At 64.9% G+C, this 18192-nt stretch overlaps 1 protein-coding gene across 1 annotated transcript; it reads right to left on the bottom strand.

Moving 5' to 3' along the window:
- Nucleotides 1-2682: 2682 nt before the first annotated feature.
- Nucleotides 2683-18152, bottom strand: CNKSR1 (connector enhancer of kinase suppressor of Ras 1). The gene is made up of 21 exons (XM_090057649.1): nucleotides 18014-18152; nucleotides 16473-16630; nucleotides 15415-15617; nucleotides 15005-15089; nucleotides 13390-13431; nucleotides 13177-13296; nucleotides 13017-13076; nucleotides 12492-12560; nucleotides 10784-10894; nucleotides 10433-10518; nucleotides 9446-9573; nucleotides 8671-8834; nucleotides 8160-8190; nucleotides 7490-7662; nucleotides 6951-7024; nucleotides 5796-5867; nucleotides 5367-5440; nucleotides 5020-5084; nucleotides 4689-4824; nucleotides 4102-4310; nucleotides 2683-3717 (listed from the first exon to the last, which is right to left on the bottom strand). The coding sequence occupies exons 1-21, from the start codon at nucleotides 18063-18065 to the stop codon at nucleotides 3505-3507; spliced, it is 2325 nt and encodes a 774-aa protein (XP_089913775.1). The 5' UTR covers nucleotides 18066-18152; the 3' UTR covers nucleotides 2683-3504.
- Nucleotides 18153-18192: the final 40 nt, after the last annotated feature.

Genomic DNA, 18192 nt, shown 5'->3' on the forward strand with positions numbered 1-18192 from the left:
CACTGTGTTTGCAGGGTGGACTATCATACACATCCGCTTTTGACTTACAGAGTGAGCCAGCTGGATCCGGACTGAGTGCGCATATCATGAACTTCATGAGTGGAGATATAACGGACCCCGTCCCACAAGGGCACTGCATGGCTAGTTTACCGTCTACACCTTACCAAGAGAAAAGACTGCCCAGTTACACTTCCTGCTCCAACAGTACCTGGATTTGGGGTCTGTGCTATAACCAGCTGCTTAAAGCAACTCAGAGAAAGCTACCAGGTCCCTGATTAAAAAGCATTTCCACGATTCTGCGGAGGGCTTTATGAATGCTTATATTGCTCTTTAAAGAATAGCTTCAACCTCACCATTAGTGCCGCAGTGAGCTGCCTTCATCCTCATGCCAGGGCGCTACTGGCTGCCTCAATACAGCATCTCGCCCGGTGCCTGCTGGACAAGGCCTGGGCCTAGAGTGCCCAGCCCCGCCGAGCCCTCCCTGCCCTTCCTACAGCCAGCTGAAGTCTTTGTAAAAATATATGTCTTATACAGGTGTGTGTGTGAGGCACACCTATATATACCTTCTAGTTAGTGTTCGTTACCTCCTAAACCCACCCAAAGAAAACCTGTGCACCCACTGCCATACATGCACCCGTGCACAAGGCATTGCTTCCCTTCCTACAGCCAGCTGAATTTTGGCCCACTAGCCCCATGAGGAGAGAGACGTGGGGGTGAGAGACATGGGAGGGACGAGGGGAAAGGGTGGAAACCAGAGGTCTTGCACTGCTGGGGTGGGGGGGTGATGGATGCAGCATAGACCTCATTGCTCCCTGCCTCCCTGTGGGTCAGCATAGGGCTGCCCGCGGGGGTGGGGAGGGGAGAGTGTCTTATCCTAACCTTCGTAATTAGAGCCTTTCGTTAGGTCTGGCCCAGAATAGACCATGGGTCGGCATTAAAGGGTAACCAGGCGGGCTGGGGGAGGTCACTTTGTCCAGGATGTTTAAATGGGTAGGTACTAAATGCAAGGCAGGACACGCACCACCGGCGCTTCGAGGCCCGGGGGGGGAATGACGAGGTGAAATTGTAACTAGCAGGCGTCCGTGCGGATCACGCTCCGCCCCAGAGCCAGAGCTCCTGGAGAGGTCTCCTAGCTCGTCCCACTTCCATCTGCCACCGAGCACCTCTGCTCTCCTCTGCCCAGGCCGGGCCGCGCTCTGCGGAAGAGCTGCAGGGCGGAGGATGGTGACCAGCTCCACGGTGCCGGGGCTGGCGGTGGCTCCCAAGGGCGGGGTCTTGACTGGCCGCCACAGTGACCGCTCGGTGCAGGGGGTCTCGGCGAGACCCAGCTTCCCCCGGGACGTGCCCTTCAGTGACGGGTTCTGGAAGAGCTGCGTGGAGGTGCCAGCCGTGCCGTGCCGGACGAGGCGGCCGTCTCCTGGCCCGTGCAGATGCTGAGAGCGATGACGGTCCCTCGGTGCTCGCCGGCGCTCTGAGCTGCTCCGTCCCCAACGCTGGGGTACGCTGGTGGACTCGCACCCCGGACCCTCTTCTCACAGGCACTGCTGGGTCCTCTGCCGGGCCACGTATCCGTGCGCTGTCTCCTACATGGCATATCGCGTGCTAGACAACATCGCCAGCCCACAGCCCCCCGCTGCTGACAAACTCCACATGGGGCCCTGCCTCTATCTGGGCTGGAGCAGAGGAGGGTTGGAGATCCTCATCACCCTCTGCCCGGCTGCTAATTGCCCAAGGAGGCAGGGAAGCAGCAGTGGGCCTGCAGCCGCCCCGCATGAAGTGGATTACCGAGACGGGACCTCCCACCCAGCCATCCGGGAGGGCATGGGCCGGTTTCTTCCATGCTGTTCCCTTTCCACCTCTCTCCTTGGGCACCGAACGCCTGCAGGGAGCATTGCATCTGGTGCCCTGCGGCCGCAGGGTGAAAGCTCACCCAGACGTGCGGCGCTGGGATACGGCTGCCCGCTTCCGACCACCGAGAACAGGTCTGGGCAGGAAGGAGGGAGGTTCTGGTGCTCCAGGGCTGTTTCACTGCAAAATAAATTTACAAACCTGAAACGAGCTGATATTTAAGCCCTTCTGCCGGCTTCCAGTCTTTCTCCATCCTGTGGGTTTGTGTGTCCCCATCTCCCCCCCTCCCTTCGCCCTTCCCAGGTCGCTGGAGAGGCCCCTGGCATGTGGAGTGGCCACAGCTTGGGACCTGGGAAGAGAGGTTTCCAGCTGTTGCACATCTGTAATGGGCTGGGGGGAGCTGTAGCAGGCAGAAACCCACTGATTTATGTACAAGCCATATCTGTAAGCTGGAGGACAATAAGCACAGGTTATGGGACTCTGGTCAGAGCCCCTCTGTGTTGCCTTCCCCTCACACGCCTATTTTGAGAGCAATGTTCCCCAGAGCATCCTGCCACAGGACCTCTCTGGGCACCTCCTGTTGCTCCCCCAGGCCAAGCTGAGGTTGCTCAACTGTTGCAGGGCGAGCCCAGGCCCTAGAGAGACAGGGAAGAGCCGACTGAGACTGGAGGGGTGGAGAAGGGCTGCTGCAGAAAGGGATGAGGCAGGAGGAGAAGGGGACCAAATGATTTTCCAAGTACGTCTGGCGCCCTGCAGAAGAAGGGGGTTGGGTCCTGGTGGCTAGGTGCTCAGAGAGGCCACTGTCCACCATGAACTACACAGCAAAGCTGGAGAGAAATGTAAAAACAGGCAGAGATTTTATTTCAATGTATTGGCAGGGCTGGAGCGGCACTAGCTGGGGCTTGAGCAGAGCCAGGTGATGCTCACGGGGACGTGGCCCCCGCAGTCTCTGTTCTCCCCGAGCGCCCCGGGCAAGTGGACGCAAAGCCGCTCCATCCCATCCCCGGCTCGCGGCTGGGGAAAATGAGGCACAACACAACTGAAGGACTTGCCCAAGGGCATAAACAAAAATCAGTGGTGGGGCTGGGACACAAATACACCCGTCTACAGCCATCGGCGACAGCAAAGGTGGGGTTCAGCCACAGGACCCGGCCGGGGCCCTTGGGTGCATCCACCTTCTCCCTGGGATGTCACGCCGGGGCTTGGTTCACCCAAAGCTTCTGCAGCGTTGAGGGGAAGAGAGCCCCTGGAGCCAAGATGGGTCCGTGCTGCAGCCCAAGGGCTGCACAGCCCCGTTCAAGCCCGCCGCCACGTTCGTACGCACTCCTTTCCCTGGAGCTCCAGAATTAGAAGCGCCCCACGTCCCTTCCGTGACTGCACAGGGGCCTTGAAGAAGCAAATCCTCTATCAGCCAACGCTGCGCCTGGGAGTGATTCTGGGGATCCCTCCCAGAGCCCCCAGATTGGCGGGGCAGGCCCCAGGGTGATGCCTGCTCTGGGCGGAGGACTCAAAAAGCCCGTGCCGTGCTCCAGGCCAACGAATGCAGCACCAGCAAGAGGGAGAGCGGCTTCCTCCCTCGTGCGCTGGATGTGAGGCAAGGTCTGCAGGCGGTTCCTGAAGGGGCTGGCATCACCCCAGATCTGCCCAGGGTCTGTGTTAGGGGGTTAGTGCAGCAGCAGCTCCCTGCGGGCTGGGTTCATCACTGAGCTGGACTGCAGTGCCTTCATCCTGGCCAAGCCTGTGAGCCCCCCATGCCTGGATCTCCTGGTAGACCTCCTGGTGCTCTTTCTTCCAGGTCTGGAACTTCTCCAAGGTCAGCTCCGTGTCGCCCAGGAGCTGATCCAGGACCTGCAGCTCGGCTTCTTTCGCCTGCAGAGGGGAAAGCGCGTTCCCCGCTGCTCAGTGCTCGTGCCTGGATATGGTCCAGCCCACACCCCACGGGCTGGATGGGCGAAGAACCTCTCTTGTCCTTCCCAGCCTCTGTCCCTGCTGCCCTCTTAGCCCCCCTGGCACAGACCAGATCCCCCCCGACGGAGAAGCTGCTCCTAGAGGCGCACGTGCCGAGTAAGGCTGGAAGGAGTCATAATGCGTCGTGAACAGCCAAGATGGCTTGCTCAGTTTTAGGGGTGCCTTCCACATAGAAATGACAATGCAGTAAAGGCCTAGTGCCATTTGACTGAGGACAAAGCTGCCTGTATAACCCACGGGCCTCCTTCAATGGCTTCGGCCAGCCCCTGCCCCAACCCCGCTGACCTTGAGCGTGCTCTGCAGAGCCCGGACCAGGTGCACCTTCTCGTTTATGTGGGGGTTGGCGTTGCGCTTGATGAAGGACCGGCGGTACTGCTCGTGGGTGAGGAACTGCTGCCGGCCGATCAGCGACACGCCGCCTTGCTTCAGACACTCGATCAGGGACTCCAGGTCTTCATTAGCAGCATCTGCACTGGGTGCAGGGGGGGAAGCCCCTGCCCTCCCAACACACACACAGGAGATAAGCTCCACAGCAGCGCAGGGGGACTCGGGGGGTTACACGGCACCTGCTTTGGGGCCAGATCCTGAGGATGCCAGCCTCCACGAGGCCAGACACGGCCCAGGCTGTGCCAGACAGTCCAACACCAAACAGCTGGCAAACCCAGGCTGGACTCTGGGAAGGCCCAAGTTGAACTTGGAGGATAGAGCAGGGAGGACGGGGTCCCAGTAACAGAGGAGCCCTAGTGCAGCCCCCCCCTCCCCCTGCACCCCAGGCAGCTGAAGCATGAAGAGAAAAGACTGGCTGGGAAGGGGTGATGGGGACCCCAAGCCGGAGCAATGGTCAGCACAGGATGGGTGGAGGCTGGACTTACCCAGGGGGGAGCGGGGTGCGGCGCTGCTGGGGCTGCCCAGAGGGCTCCCCGCCGGCCTGGGGGAGCTGCTGCTGCTCCGCGCTGCGGGGAGGGGCTGGGGTCTCTCCAGGGTGCGCGGCAGCTCCCGGCGCTTTGGCTGTGGAAGACGACGATGCCCGATTACCGCCGAGGGGAGCAGCAAGGAGGCTCCCATCCCAAGGAGCCCGGGGGAGGTTGGAGCCCTTGCACCCCAAAAACCATGCAACAGAAAAAGGCAACAGCCCTGCACAAAGCGGGGTGCCCCCCAGCTCCGCCCCCCCGCCAGTGACACTGTCCTGCTGCCAGCACTCACTGGCTCAGAGCTGGGCCTGGGGGAGTCATCATCGGGGTCCTCAGCCTCTGTCTCGCTGTAGCAGTCTGGTGAGGGAGACAGAGGGGGATCAGCCAGCCCGGGGCCAAGAACGTCACCCTTCTCTTGGGGTTGAAAGGGGTAAGCCTCACCCAGCCCCAGTGTACGGCCACTGTCCACAATGGGGGGCAGTGGGCAGAGCCTCGTGGCACCCCGAGCTGGGATCTAACCACTGGACCTCATTGCTTCTCATCCACCACTGATGCTGGAGGGAGTCTGGCCACAGATGCCTGGCAGGGGTGAGGTCCAGGCCAGGAAGGGGAGCGGGAAAGGGCCCACCGGGCTCCTACCTTCCTCTCTGTGCGGTAGCGACTGGTGAGCCAGGTTGTATTTGGTCTTGGCGGCTATCAGGCGACTCACCCACCTAGGACGGCGAGCGGAGTGGCTACTCTCCCAGCCGGCAGATACCCCCTCCCAGCAGCCCCCCGGGGGGTGGGAGAAGCCAGCCCTGCCCCACGCGCCCCTGCCCAGCCTTCCTATGGGCCACTGCGGAGCAAGTGCGCAACCCCCCCTCTACCCTCGCCACCCGCGCAGCTGGGTGCCCGAACCCCTGTCCTGCAGCCGCCGGGCAGCGCTGCGGGGCTGCCAGCAGGACATTGCCCTGGAGCCCCGTCCGCAGTCACGTCCAGGTCGCTGGTTGTGATCTCTGCAGATCGCTGCTGGGTATCGCCCAACCTCTGGGCTGGGACAGCCTGGCTCTGCCCCACCTGGTTACTCACATGCTCAGGTCTGACAGGGTCTCGGCCGCAAACACGAAGGGCTTGTACTTCTCGTGGGACAGCTGGAAGACACTGGAAGCACAAAATGCAGCCGTTTCCTCCACCGTCCCGCCAGGACCACCCCAAAGCACCCCCTGCCCTCCCACCGTATCTGGGCTCCAGCACAATGTGCCCAGCGTGTGCCCACCCCGTGCCTGCTCCTCGTAGCACTCCAAGTTCAGCTCCCCCTCCGTGTTCACCCAACTGAGACAAGGACCAGCGCTTGCCCAGCTGTGCGGCAGTCCTGAAATGCCCAGACAGCGCCTTCAGCTGGGACGGGAGCCCTTGATCACCCCCAGCTGAGGCTCTGGCCCCGCTGCTCCACCCCAGGGGCAGATCCCGGCTGGCGCAGTCACACCCCGCTTTCATAGTTTCATAGTTTCTAGGGTCAGAGGGGACCTGAGCAGATCATCTAGTCCGACCCCCCGCCATGGCAGGAAAGAGTACTGGGGTCAAACAACCCCAGCAAGGTGTGCATCTAACTGCCTCTTAAACACCCCCGGGGTAGGAGCCTGCTTTGACTCCTGCTGCACCCACAGTCTAAAACCAGCTGCCTGGCAGGGGCCGCAGCACTTCATTCAGGCGGCAGTGAGGGCTCATCATCATCTACCCAATTCCTTCTAAACTCTTCATCCCACAGGTGTTAAGGACCCCCTCTGCTTCGTAATAGTACTGATATTCCACGAATCGAGCTGCCCTTTCTTCTGTGAGATGATCCTGGTCACAGAGCTCCTATTTCACAGACCCGCCGGCTGTTTTTACCCTTGTTCCAATAAAGTTATACTTGTTTTTGTTCCGATCTTAAACTAAATAATGGAGCCCAGGGGCCCTGGTACACTAGTAAAGCTTCTAGCTTCTTTCTATCTGAAGGAAAATATGTGTTGCGGTATATGGGGAGGGTGCACCTCCCTTTTCAGCACCCTGGATCCACCCGTGCTTAGCTTCTGCTGGGGAAACTGGGCCTGGAGTACATCCAGGAGTGGCTTGGCACAAACTGCAGCCATGGCCCACCCCACAGTCACCAGTGCCAGGGACTGAGGTGCCACCCACGCTCCTTGCCAGGTGGAGGTTTGCCCCGGCAAGCCAGGCCTCTTGTCCCCCATCTCCCCAACTCACTATTTTTTTTTCAGCTCCCTCGTGCTTTCCAAGTTGTAAGTGGCCACATTGATCAGGCCCGCAGCTTTCTCGTCCTGCGGGGAGGATACAACAGACGCATCAGGCACGGCTTTGCCCGCTGCCGTTTGTGGGAAGAAGCAAGATCTGTTGAGCCGTGGGACGCTGCGTGGAGCTCCACGGCCACGGGCCAAAGACTCAAGTGTTCAGGGACTGTCACAGCGTCCTCAAGATGGGGGCGGTGGAGCCAAAGGAACAGGACATAGGAGGCAAGAATTGCCTGCCAAGGCTGCTGCAACATGCCTGTTATATTTGCACCCTGCTCTTGATGCGTCACCTCTGAGCACGTGCCACCAAGTCACTGTGTCTATGGCCCAAGTGGGACTGCCAGGTGGGAGGACTGCAGCCAGGAACACAGGTGCCTCCCGAGCTGCCTGCGGGTCCGTGCATCCCATGAGGTCGGGGCACAGGGAGCTGTAACACATCTCTGCATGCCCCTGCCTCCCTCCCCAACCCCGGCTGCAGCACCAGGCCTGACTCACCTGGGGGTGGTTGTACCAGTAGAGTGAATGGCCCTTAAGCACGAACCAGCACCGCTTCCACTTCTGGGCCATGAAGCCCGCGTGGTCCTTCTTCTTCAGGAGCCAGCCATCACAGTCCACCCGGCCCAGGTCCCGGCACGAGACCCGCCGGCGGCTCAGCCTGGTTGCCACTCCTGCGCATGGGAGGGAGAGGGGAGCGTCTAGGCTGGGGCTACCTGGTCGGCTGTGCCCCCGTCCCTTGGCTCAGTGGCTATGTTTGGGGAGGGGCGGGGGGGATGCGATGGGGCTTGCGCGACCACCCTGGCATCAATGCTCCGGTCACGTGCAACAAGAAAAGGTAATAAGTTTGCTAGTCCTCAGCCTAGTCCCAGTGGGGACATGGCCCCTATTTCAAGGCCCACTCCCAGACTGTCCCAGATGGGGAACGAGCTGCGGTACGCCGTGCGGGGTCTTCCAGCCATGGACAGGGCACTGGGGAATCCCAGCCCTTGCCCTCCTTTCCCTGCTCCTGGCCACGTAGCCCAGACCCAGGCAGGCCCCAAGAGGGGCTCAGGCCCCAGGACACAGCTCAGCGTGGCTGGAAGCGGGGAGAAGCCCAGTCTCCTGGTCACGCTGGGGCCTGGGAAGGCCTCTCCCTTCCAGCCCCCAAGGGAAGGACGGCGCCACTCACCTTTCTGCTTGCGGCGACCCTCCGGGCTGCCCTGCAGGGGACAAAGGGGACCCGTGGTTAGATGCACCCTGGCCGTGAACAGCACTTTCACGGTATCTGTGACGCGGGGGGCAGCAGGGCTCCCCCAGCACTGGTCTCTTGCTCAAAAGTATTTGGAAAACCCACCCCAAAGGGACGGGACTCCTGTTCCAGCCTGCTTCAGTCACCCTGCAGCGGTGAGGTCCACCGGTTCGATGCCTCCCACGCAGCCCCCGTTTCCCTGCATCTCCCCCACAGACACCAGCCATCGCATGGCTAGGCTCGTACTTCTGAGTGGAGCTGCTTGGTCTCTCGGAGCTGGGACCAGAGGCTCCACTTCTCCACCTGTCCACACGCTGCTCCTGGGCTCATCCCAGGGCCCCTGGCAGCTTGGGCCCAGCATCTCAGCCCCTCGGCAGACCCGAGGACAGGGTCCCCCTGCACGCTGGCAGCCTTTTCTCTCCAAAGAAGCCAAGAGCCCGCCCGCTCTCACCTGGCTTGGCTGGTCGGAGGGTTCGAGGCCCGGACTCCTGCCTCCGCTCCTGTTCCCTGGGGATCCCGGGGGCCCCAGGTCCAGGGCCAAAGTGCTGGGTCTGGCTGGGGAGAGGGGACCCTCCAGGTCTGTCCCCACAGCTGTGCTCTCTGCCACAGATGCTCCTGCAAAGACCAAGCCATCAAGGCAGAGCCAGGCAGCTCCTGGGACATCGCGCTGGGGCAATGGGCCAGGTTGTCTGCTCAGGGAAGCTGGCGTGGCACCAGAGCCTGCACTATAAAGCAAGTGCCATTGACCCCACGGCTCCAGGCCGGAGCGCCAGAGATGGAGAACATCGGCCACGCTGAATTGCTCCAATCTGAGCACATGTCCCCACCCTCCTTTCCCTTTAGGACCCCACCACGGGAGGGGGGGAAGCCTGCCCCCACACCCGTGGGGCATGCCCACCTGCCCCACACAGCACAGGGTCTTCCCGGAGCCCCTGGGCCAGCTCCAGCTTCGCACGACAGGCGTGAAATGGAGCCTGGAGCTCGGGGGGCCTTGCCAAGTGCCCCACGGTGAGTCAGACAGAAGCAGCATCCCCATCCTGGGTGCAGACTGTGCCCCGCAGCTCCCAGCGGCCCCGTCGCTACCTACGTCAGCGGCACAGCACAGGCCCGGCAGGGAAGAGCCGAGTCAGCCACGGGCTCTGCCCAGCAGTTGCCTCATTGCCGCGTGCAGAGCACCCCAACAGGGGAAGCCTCTGATCCAGCCCGGAGCGGCACCGTGTTCCTACCTTCCTCACCGGGGTGCCCGACAAGGTCCCCTGCGTCCTCTTCCGGGTGGTGCAGGGCCAGCCCCTCCTCGCCGTCAGCAGTGGTTCCCGACGCAGAGTCTGGCCCCGGCTCCTGGCTGGCCGTCACGCTTGAGGAGAGAAGGAGCCTTTGAACAGCACTCACCGGGCACAGCTGCCTCTCGGTGCGTTTGCTATTAACCAGGATCGCGCCGCCCCGCCAGCCCTGGCTGCAGGGGCGTGAGGGGGAGCCGGCCACCGCGCTCAGGCACTTGCTTGCCGGGACGCTAAGCGACTCTGCAGGAACTCCTCGCTCTGCCCCGCAGACCACAGCAGGTTCTGCAGAAGCCTCCCACGCACGGAGCTTCCCCGGGTCGCAAAGGGAACAGTGCCAAGGAAACAGGAAGGTCCACAAAAGCCAGGCCACGTGGCAGGAACCTGGGGAACGTGTGGGGCTGCTCCTTGCCAGCGAGCCCAGGACCCGGGGGCACTGCCACAATAAGGGTTTCCATAGATTACAGCGTCGGAAGCAGCATCGCATCCGACCCCCTGCCCGAGGACCAAGGTCAGATGGCCCCAGCCAGGTGACCATCAAGCCTCCTCTTGAAGACCTCCAAGCTAGGTGGTAGCACCACCTCTCGTGGAAGCCCGTTCCAGACTCCGGCCACCCTCACTGCAAAAAATTCTTCCTAATGTCTGACCTAAATCTACTCTCTAGTAGTTTGCACCCGTTATTCCTAGTTACTCCCTGGGGCGCTCTGGCAAACAGCGCAAGGAGGGCCAGCCGCCCATCGGCCGCGTGGGGCCAGGGGAGGCACCAGCAAAACACGCCTCTAGCACCTGTTAGGCTCCAAGCTCTGTAGCTTCCCGGGGCAGGAGAAGACGCAAAGACGGCAGAACCCGCTGACAGACACAAACTCGTCCTCGCACGTTCGATGCCCGCGAGCCAGCAGCACGACGCCCTTTCAGACACCACTTCTAGGCTCTTACCTGCAGGGCAGGCAGACCGAGGTGCTGGGGGGGTCATTGCTTTTGGAGCCCGAAGAGTCTGCCGCATCGGGGAAGCTTTCCAGGGCCTGCGAAGAGCCGGCGGTGAGCTCCCCGCCACGCGCTGCACTGCCACGACCCCCCGCCCCCGCGGCGCTGGTGCCTCGCTAGGGCTCTTGGAGCATTGACCCGGCGGCATCTGAGCATCAAGCCAGCCGCAAACCCCCGGGTGCTTCACAGCGTCACAGCGCCCGGTTGGGCTGCGCTGGGCCGGGCCAGTCGCTGCTGGCGTGACCCAGTGGCTGAAGCCTGGGCCCTCCGGCTGTGGATGTGGGGGCTCCTGGCCCCACTCACCTGGGTTGGAGGAGACCCCAGGAAGCTTAGGGGGATCCTCTTCAGCACCAAAGTCACCTGGCTCGGCTTTTCGAGGAGTTTCTTAGCCAGATTCCTCTGGGTCCAGCCCACCTGCGCGGGAGTTAGCGGGTCAGGGCCAGTCGCCTGCACAGGGTCCGCTCCCCCCCCAGTTTCTCGGCCGGCTGCTTGTAGCAGGAGGTCCCAGTCCTCCCGCTCCGGGCCAGCCCCTCGCAGGGGCATCTGGAGACAACTCTGGATCCCCAGGTGGGCCAGCTGGCTCTGGAGCGAGAGCACCCCAGGACCCGGGTGACTCTGGACCACGAGTCAATGCTCATCCTGCACGCCCAAGTCACCCAACTGATGGGGGTCCTGGCACAGATCCACGCCGTGCGGGGGAATCCGGAGCCAACAGACCCACGGGACGTGGCCCCTTCTCCCTCACGGGGGGACCAGACAGGGGGTGTCCCGCATACGACCCCGTCGCAAGGCCATCACAGTGCTGACCCGCGCCCCGTTCTCCTCTCCTGGGCTGGGCGCCTGGCCACACTACGTCTCCCACGACCACGGTGCACCCCGGGAGATATAGGCTGCCAGGAGAAGGGGAAGCCAGAGGCAACCAAACCGCAGCTCCCGCAAGGCAGCATCCCGGGTCAACATCGTTTTAACCTGGCGCCCCGCTGGAGAGCAACTCCTCTCCCCAGGGAGCAGCATCGCCCCTGCGCAGGGAGCCCTGTGCTAGGGAGGCCACTCCTGCCAGCCCCGGGTAGTTTAGGGAGCTCTTATCTGCTGTTTGCAAAGCAGGTGGAGAGCTCAGCCGAGTCCCTGATATTCATTTTCCAAGGGACGAGCTGCAAAGTAATAAAAGTCGGGCTCCCCTCCCGGCTGCAGCCCGTGTCTCGTGCCAGGAGAGGAAGGGGACGGAGCTGCAGCCGCGCCGCCAGGCCAGCACCAAAAATGTGCATCGCGGCATCTGTCCTGGGGCCGTCTTCCCCTCCTTCAAAGGACAGCTCCCGTTTACACAGAAGTTAAACAGTAACCGGCCTCCCTGGTATTCTGCTCAGGCCCCGTCTGCTCCTCTCCCGGGCCTGAGAAAGGGCGCCGTGTGCCCCAGCGCTCGTCTCGTCTCCCTCCCAGCTACACAGCTGCCCTGATAAAGGATGCTGCCAAGAGCCCCGCGCCCGCGCCGGGGACGGGGGGAGCGCAGAGGCTCTGGAGCAACCTTGTGACGTTCGTTTCCCCACCCGAGGAAGCGGGGGCCAGGGAGACGGACCCAGGAAGAGCGCCAGCCCCAGCCGCCGCAGGAGCCGGAGATCTCCCAGCAACGCCGAGCCCGGCAGCAGAGCCGACCCAGGCTCTTGCCCCACGGGACCCCCCGGGCCTCGGGTAAGGAGGAAGTCACAGCCCTTGGCACCGTCCCCCCAGGCTCTTGCAGGGCTCGGTGACCCCGATCTCACGGGGCCTGGCGCAGAGGCAAGAAGCAGCCCGACCCCGTCTCCTGCTCGGGGTTGCCTCGCGCAGAACAAGCCCGACCAGGGAGGTGGCCCCCGTCTACGGACAGACCCCGGCCCCGCCGTGGACCCACTCGACTCGCCCACACCCTGGGCCGACTCCTGGCTGCTTGGAACCAGATGCAGGCTCACCAGGCGCCTGCCCCGATCGCAGCCCCCGCAGGCTCGCCCGCCCAGGCCCGGGGGGCGCGTGCACTTACCACCACCTGGTCGTCCACTTGCACTAGCTCATCCCCCGGCAGGATCTGCCTGCCGTCCTCCGCCGGAGACTAGAAGAGAGACGAGGGCAAGACTCAAGAGCCCGGGGGATCCAGAGCCGCTTGCACTGCAGCCTAATCAGGCCTAAGGAGATTTCTCGCTGGCGTAAGCTCGAGGGGAAAAGGGATTAACTATTAACCCACTGGCCTGACCTTTTGGGCAATGCAGCTGGCCGCAGGCAGGAGAGGAATGAAGGACGGGGCCGGCTGGAGCCGGTGGGGGGGGCACATGCAGCTCGCCTCGTCCGCGGCTGCAGCAGGGTCGCAGTCGGGCTGGGCTCTCCCGGCTCGGGCGCTAACAAGCCCAAGGGACCGGGCCTGCCAGGTCGCAGCTGGGACCACGCGAGGTGGGAGGGTGTGGGGGGCCGACTCTAGCCGTGCGTTACGCCCTCGCTCCCGGGGTGGGGGGACCAGCCAGCCGGGTCCGACGCGGCCTCCACCCCCGCGTCTCTGCGCGCGCGCGCTCACCTCGCTGCCGGTCCCCGAGATGAAGTGAAGGCCGGAGCTGGTGGACTCGATCTCGATGCCCTGCGGAGATGGAGACGCACGGGGTTCAGGGCCGCCGGACCCGGTGCCGAGGCGGCCCCCCATCCCCGGCCCGGGGGGAGAGACGGAGGAGCCGACTCACCAGGCTGTCGTCGGGCGGCGCCGGGTCCAGCACCACGCTCTCCAGCACGGCCGTCCGGTCCAGGAGAGACGTGGGGCTGCAGCTCAGGATGCTCTCGCAGATGCCCACGACGTGCCTGCACTGGAGCGCGGGACAGGGTCAGCCCGGCTTCTGCAGGGTCAGCCCTCGCCCCTGCCCAGATCTGCTCGGCCCCGCGCCTGGGGCTGTACTTACGATCAGCAGGACCTGGTTCCCTCTCTCGGACACTCTGCGGTCCTGGAAGGACAGGAGCAATTAGGCCAGCTGCGTCCTTCCTGCCCGAGCCTCGGCCCAGAGCCTGGCAGCGTGGAGCCATCTCCGCCTGGGCCGGCCTCCCCGGTCATTCCCGGACCAGGAATTCTTCCCAAGCCCCGGCCGCGCCACCGCGGGAGCAAGAGCTGGGACCTGCCATGTGTAAAGCACGCCCAGCGCCCTGGCAGGCTCCAAACGCTCGCGGGAACGAAGATTTCACTGCACCTAGAGCCGGACTCACCCCCCGGCCTGATCAGGCTCCAGGACGGGGACCGGCATTGCACCAAGCCCTGGGGACCCCAGTCACCCTCCCGCACACACGCCTGCAGGTGCCCGGCTACCCCCGCTCCCCGGGAGCCAGCGTGCGAGGAGGGAGGATGGGGTGATCCCACGCCCCCCACCCCGAGGGCAGAGGCGACGCCAGACAGCCACAGGCTGTCTAATCTCTGCCGTTCACCCACGTGCCCGCTGGCGCCTAACCCCCACCCCCGGAGGCAGCAGGGCCGCCCGCGCCTGATCCTGCCGGCAGCCGAGGAGCTGTCAGAGAAACTGCCCCCAGCACAGGCCTGACTCCCCGGGGCTCCAGATCAGGCCTGGGGCTAAATGGCAAGCCCCTGACCTTCCCTAGGGGATGAGGGACTCAGGCAAGAGGGGAAAGCCCCCGAGGAGGCGTGGAGGGCCCTCCGCAGCTCCCCCCATCCACCTCTGGCCCGGGATGAAGGCTTTCCCCTGGGCAGGCGGGTCTGCCCGGGTACAAGGTGCCAGGCAAGTCCTGCTCCCACCCAAGGTGGCCCCAAGGGCTGGATCCCGGACGGGGAAGGAATCGTCCCCCAGCCCTCCCGACTCAGCCCCCGGAGAAAAGCCGGCCGGGGCAGCCTGGGGAACGGCCTCCCTTCCACTGCCTGCCCGGGACGTGGCTGCACGCCACAGGTGACCGGTGGGTCAGACCTGCTCCCTCACCCCCTTCGCCAAGCCGCAGAGGCCTCCCCAGAGTCCCGGCGGACCCCCGCGCCTCCCCGCTCCCTCCCCTCCCGGGCGTCCCGGACCTCCACGAAGCCTCCTGCCCCCCGGACGCCCCGCGGCACCGGAGCCCCCGTCGCTCGGCGGGGCGCGCCCTGCGGTCCCCGGGCAGAGCCTCGCTGAAAGCCGAGCTGCCCCAGCCCCAGGCCCGATCCCAGAGCATGATTCACAAGGTTATATAAAGAACCACGGCTTCTCCCCCCGCCCGCCCCTCTTTCAGGCTGTTTATCTCCCGCTTCCGGCTTCCTTCCTCGGCCGTTCTCCAGTCCCTTCCCTTCCCCGGGTGACCACGGCCCCGTCCCCAGCCCCTTCCTCCTGGCTGTCCCCCAGTCCCCTGGGCTCCTGGCCAGCACCACCGCCTTGCTGCAAGGCCGAGGGCTCGGGACACCGGGCTCCGCTCCAGGGCAAGCTCGTGGATGCTTCCTGGGACTGTGACCCAGAGCCATCACGGGGGTTTCCAGATTCCCCCCGGGCTGCTCTGGGGGAGGGCTGGGGAGCTCCTGCCCGCTCGGGTACCCCGCCGGCCCCGCGCCCTCACCTTCCGCACGGCCTCGGCCAGCTCCGCGCACAGGGGGATGATGTCCCGGCTGGAGGAATAGTCGTGCAGGTGGGTGAAGAGGTACCTGCGAGGGGAGGAGAGAGCAGGACCCGCTGAAGCACGCAGGGATCCCGCAGCGCCGCGCGCACAGCCGGGGCCTGGCCGGGGGCACCGGGCCTGCCCTGGCCCGTGCGTGCGGGCATGGAGCCGAGGAATCCCCGCAGGCACGGTGCCCAGACCCGGCGGGCACGGCGAGACCACACCGGCGAGGTCGGGGGGAGACGGGGCACAGCCCACCCTTCCTTCTCCTCACAGGGACGCCCACAGCTTGGCCCCCAGCTGCTCTCAGCGCACAGACCCCCCTCGCCTGGCCCAGGCCTCCCCCCACAGCTGGGGCAGCTGGCTGGTACCTGTTGAGCCACGAGAAGAGCCCCTTAGCTGCACCGACCAGCTCCACCACGCTGGCCAGGAGGTCCAGAGCGGGGGGCTCGGCCGCGTCCCCCGCATAGGCGGTCACCCTCTGGCTGCTCAGGACAAGGGCCTGGATGGTCCGAGCCACCCGCCGCAGCTTCATGGTCAGTGTTCGCAGGTTGGTGGTCTCCAGCTCGTAGTACTGGAGCAGGGGCGGAAAAGAGGGACAGCCCCGAGGGTCTCAGGGGGAAGGTCGGAGCCGGCCCTGCCTGGGCTGGGAGCTGCAGAGACCGCGCCACGCAGGGCAACTCTCAGGGCAGCCACCGTCCAGCCCAGCCCCTGCTGCCCCCAGGGGAGTCCTTCCCATTTCACAGATGCGGGCTGGAAGGTCGCTCCGGAGAGGACATCCAGTCAACCCCTGCCTGAAGCGGGAGCTTCCCTCTCCAAACCATCCCAGACAAACCCGCCATCTAGCAGCGGGACCCACTCCTTCGGGAGTTTTTCAACATCGGATCCGTCCCCCGCACCCCTCCACGTCCACCACCAGCCACCGTCCACAGGCGGCCCACAGCGACTGGCAGTCACCACCCCGAAAACCGAGGACGTCAAATAGGCCCACCATCTAGCCTCTCCGTAAAACCACCGTCAGCCCTGACAGCGCCAGGCATCGCACCCGACCCTGCCACGGGCACAGCAGGGGCCTGCAATGCCCGACGTCCTGCTGCTCCAAAGGCATTAATACATGCTTGAGAGACCCCAGGCAGAGGCAAAGCACCCCCTCTCCCCCGTCCAAACTAGTCTGACCGGGGGAAATTCCTTCTGGACCCCAGACGTGGTGGCCATCTGACCCCGCGCAGAGGGACGCGACCCAGCAGCCAGGACCCTCCAGCTTTGGCAGGAGCCCTGGCGCACCCATCACCTGGGCTGCACCCAGCCCCTGTGCCGTCCACCCCCGAGCCCCAGGGGCAAGCACACAGGGCAGGTGCCGCGGGGCTCCCGCTGCTCCGTGCAGAGGCTCGGGGAAGGGGCCTGGCTCCAGCTCCCGCCGTGCACTCACCAGCGCACAGAGCTGCTCCACGGCCTCCAGCAGCAGCTCCTGGTGGCCCATGCACCGCACGCCCAGGCTCTCCAGGCTGCGGTGGGACAGGCACAGCAAGTCCTGCCCGGTCAGGGTCCATGCCTCCCAGGGATACCGCTGCAGCCTCTCGTCCAGACCTGAGGCAGGAAAGGCGGTGAGGCCCCCAGTGCCCATCGCTACCCATGGGGGCGCATCAGCCCAGCCCCGCCCCGCCGCGGCGTGTGCCCAGGGCCATCCAGCACCAGCGCCTTCACCCCAACCCCCCTCAGCTCTTGGGGTGACCGACTGGCCTCTCCCCTGGGCCTTGTGCCAGAAGACGGGGGAGCTGGGGCCGGAGACGCTGCAGGCAGGAGCGGGACGCTGCGGTAGCCCGTTCCCCGACCCCTACAAGCCCTCCGAGCACACCAGCCTCCACGAGGACGGCTCTCAGTCCTGCAGCATCCAGAGGGCACAGCCTGCCCCACGGCAGCTGGCTTTGGGCCCTGCACAGAGCCACGGAGCAGCCCCCGCTGGGGCCCCGAGCCTGACCCAGGTTATGGGCAGGGGGTGCACACGTCCTCTCCCCGATCCCGTCTCTACTCTGCATCCCACCCGTGTTAATGACCCTTTCTGCTTTTGAGCGGTCGTGACGTGCCACCCATCACGCTAGTCTTTTCTCCCCTACCCCACAGCCCTGCCGAGGGTGTCGAACTCCTTCCGACGAAGGCCTGCTGGTTTTTCATCGGGTCCTAGAGACCTCAGGCTGAAAGGGGCCCGCAGCTCCCCTAGTCCAACCCCCGGGCCCGAGGCGGGATTAGCCCCGTCCGAACCATCCGGTACAGCCTAGCAGCTGAGCTCTGCACCAGACAGCGTCGGCCCCGACAGCTCCTGGCATCACGCCCCAGCTTGCCACAGGCGAAGCCAGGCACAGCGCCCTGTGCGACGGGACAATGTCAGCGGGCGCTCAGCAGGTCCCGGGGAGAAGCAGAGGAAGCAAACCCGCCCCCCAGACTGACCGGGGGGGAAACTCCTTCCCGCCCCCAGTGCAGCAGAGGGGCAAGACCCTCCAGCTTCGGTCCCAACAGACGCCCTGGCCCAGCGCAGTCAAAGTCCCCAGCCCGGGCTGCCGCCAACACCCAGCGCCTCCGAAGGAAGCGTAACACTCCCTGGCGGGTGCGGGGGGAGCCCAGGAGCCTGGGAAATCCCCGCTGTCAGCCGTTTAGCCCAAAGCCCCCGGCCGGTCAGCGAAACCTTTCTTTCTGTCTCACGGGACAAAAGCGGGGGGTCCACGCGCCCCTTTCTCGCGGGACAAAAGCAGGCCCAGGTCCTCAGCACCGGGGCGGCAGTGGCGGGGGGCGAGCGAAGCCCGGGCGGTGCCAGGGCACCGACGGAGCGGGGTCACCGAGCCCCCGGGCTCCTGCACCGCCAGCACGCCTGGCCGCGCCGTGCCCCCGGCCCCACCACCACGGCGGGGGCAGGCGCCAGCCCGCGCCCCCCACTCCTGCCCCGAAGCCCCCCACCAGGCCCAGGGCCGCACTCACCCCGCAGCCACCGTGCCACCCGCGCCGGGCTCCAGGCGCCCACCGGCTCCATGGCCGGAAGAGCCCCGCCCGGCCCGGCCCCGCACACCTGAGCCCGCAGGTACCTGCCAGGGGGCGGGGTTGGCGCAGCCGCCTGCCACTCAGCCAGGAAGCCCGCCCTGGACCGGGATTGGGGCCCT

The sequence above is a fragment of the Crocodylus siamensis genome, chromosome 7 (genome assembly GCF_052110815.1).
Source record: "Crocodylus siamensis isolate JL-2025a chromosome 7, ASM5211081v1, whole genome shotgun sequence".
Lineage (NCBI taxonomy): Eukaryota > Metazoa > Chordata > Crocodylia > Crocodylidae > Crocodylus > Crocodylus siamensis.

Coding starts and splice junctions, on each gene's coding strand:
- CNKSR1 (XM_090057649.1), bottom strand. CDS start 18,065: ATGGAGCCGGTGGGCGCCTGGAGCCCGGCGCGGGTGGCACGGTGGCTG. Junction 12,561..13,016: donor TCTCGGGGACCGGCAGCGAG/GTGAGCGCGCGC, acceptor TCTCTCTTCTAG/TCTCCGGCGGAGGACGGCAG. Junction 5,085..5,366: donor GCTACCGCACAGAGAGGAAG/GTAGGAGCCCGG, acceptor CTCCCTCACCAG/ACTGCTACAGCGAGACAGAG.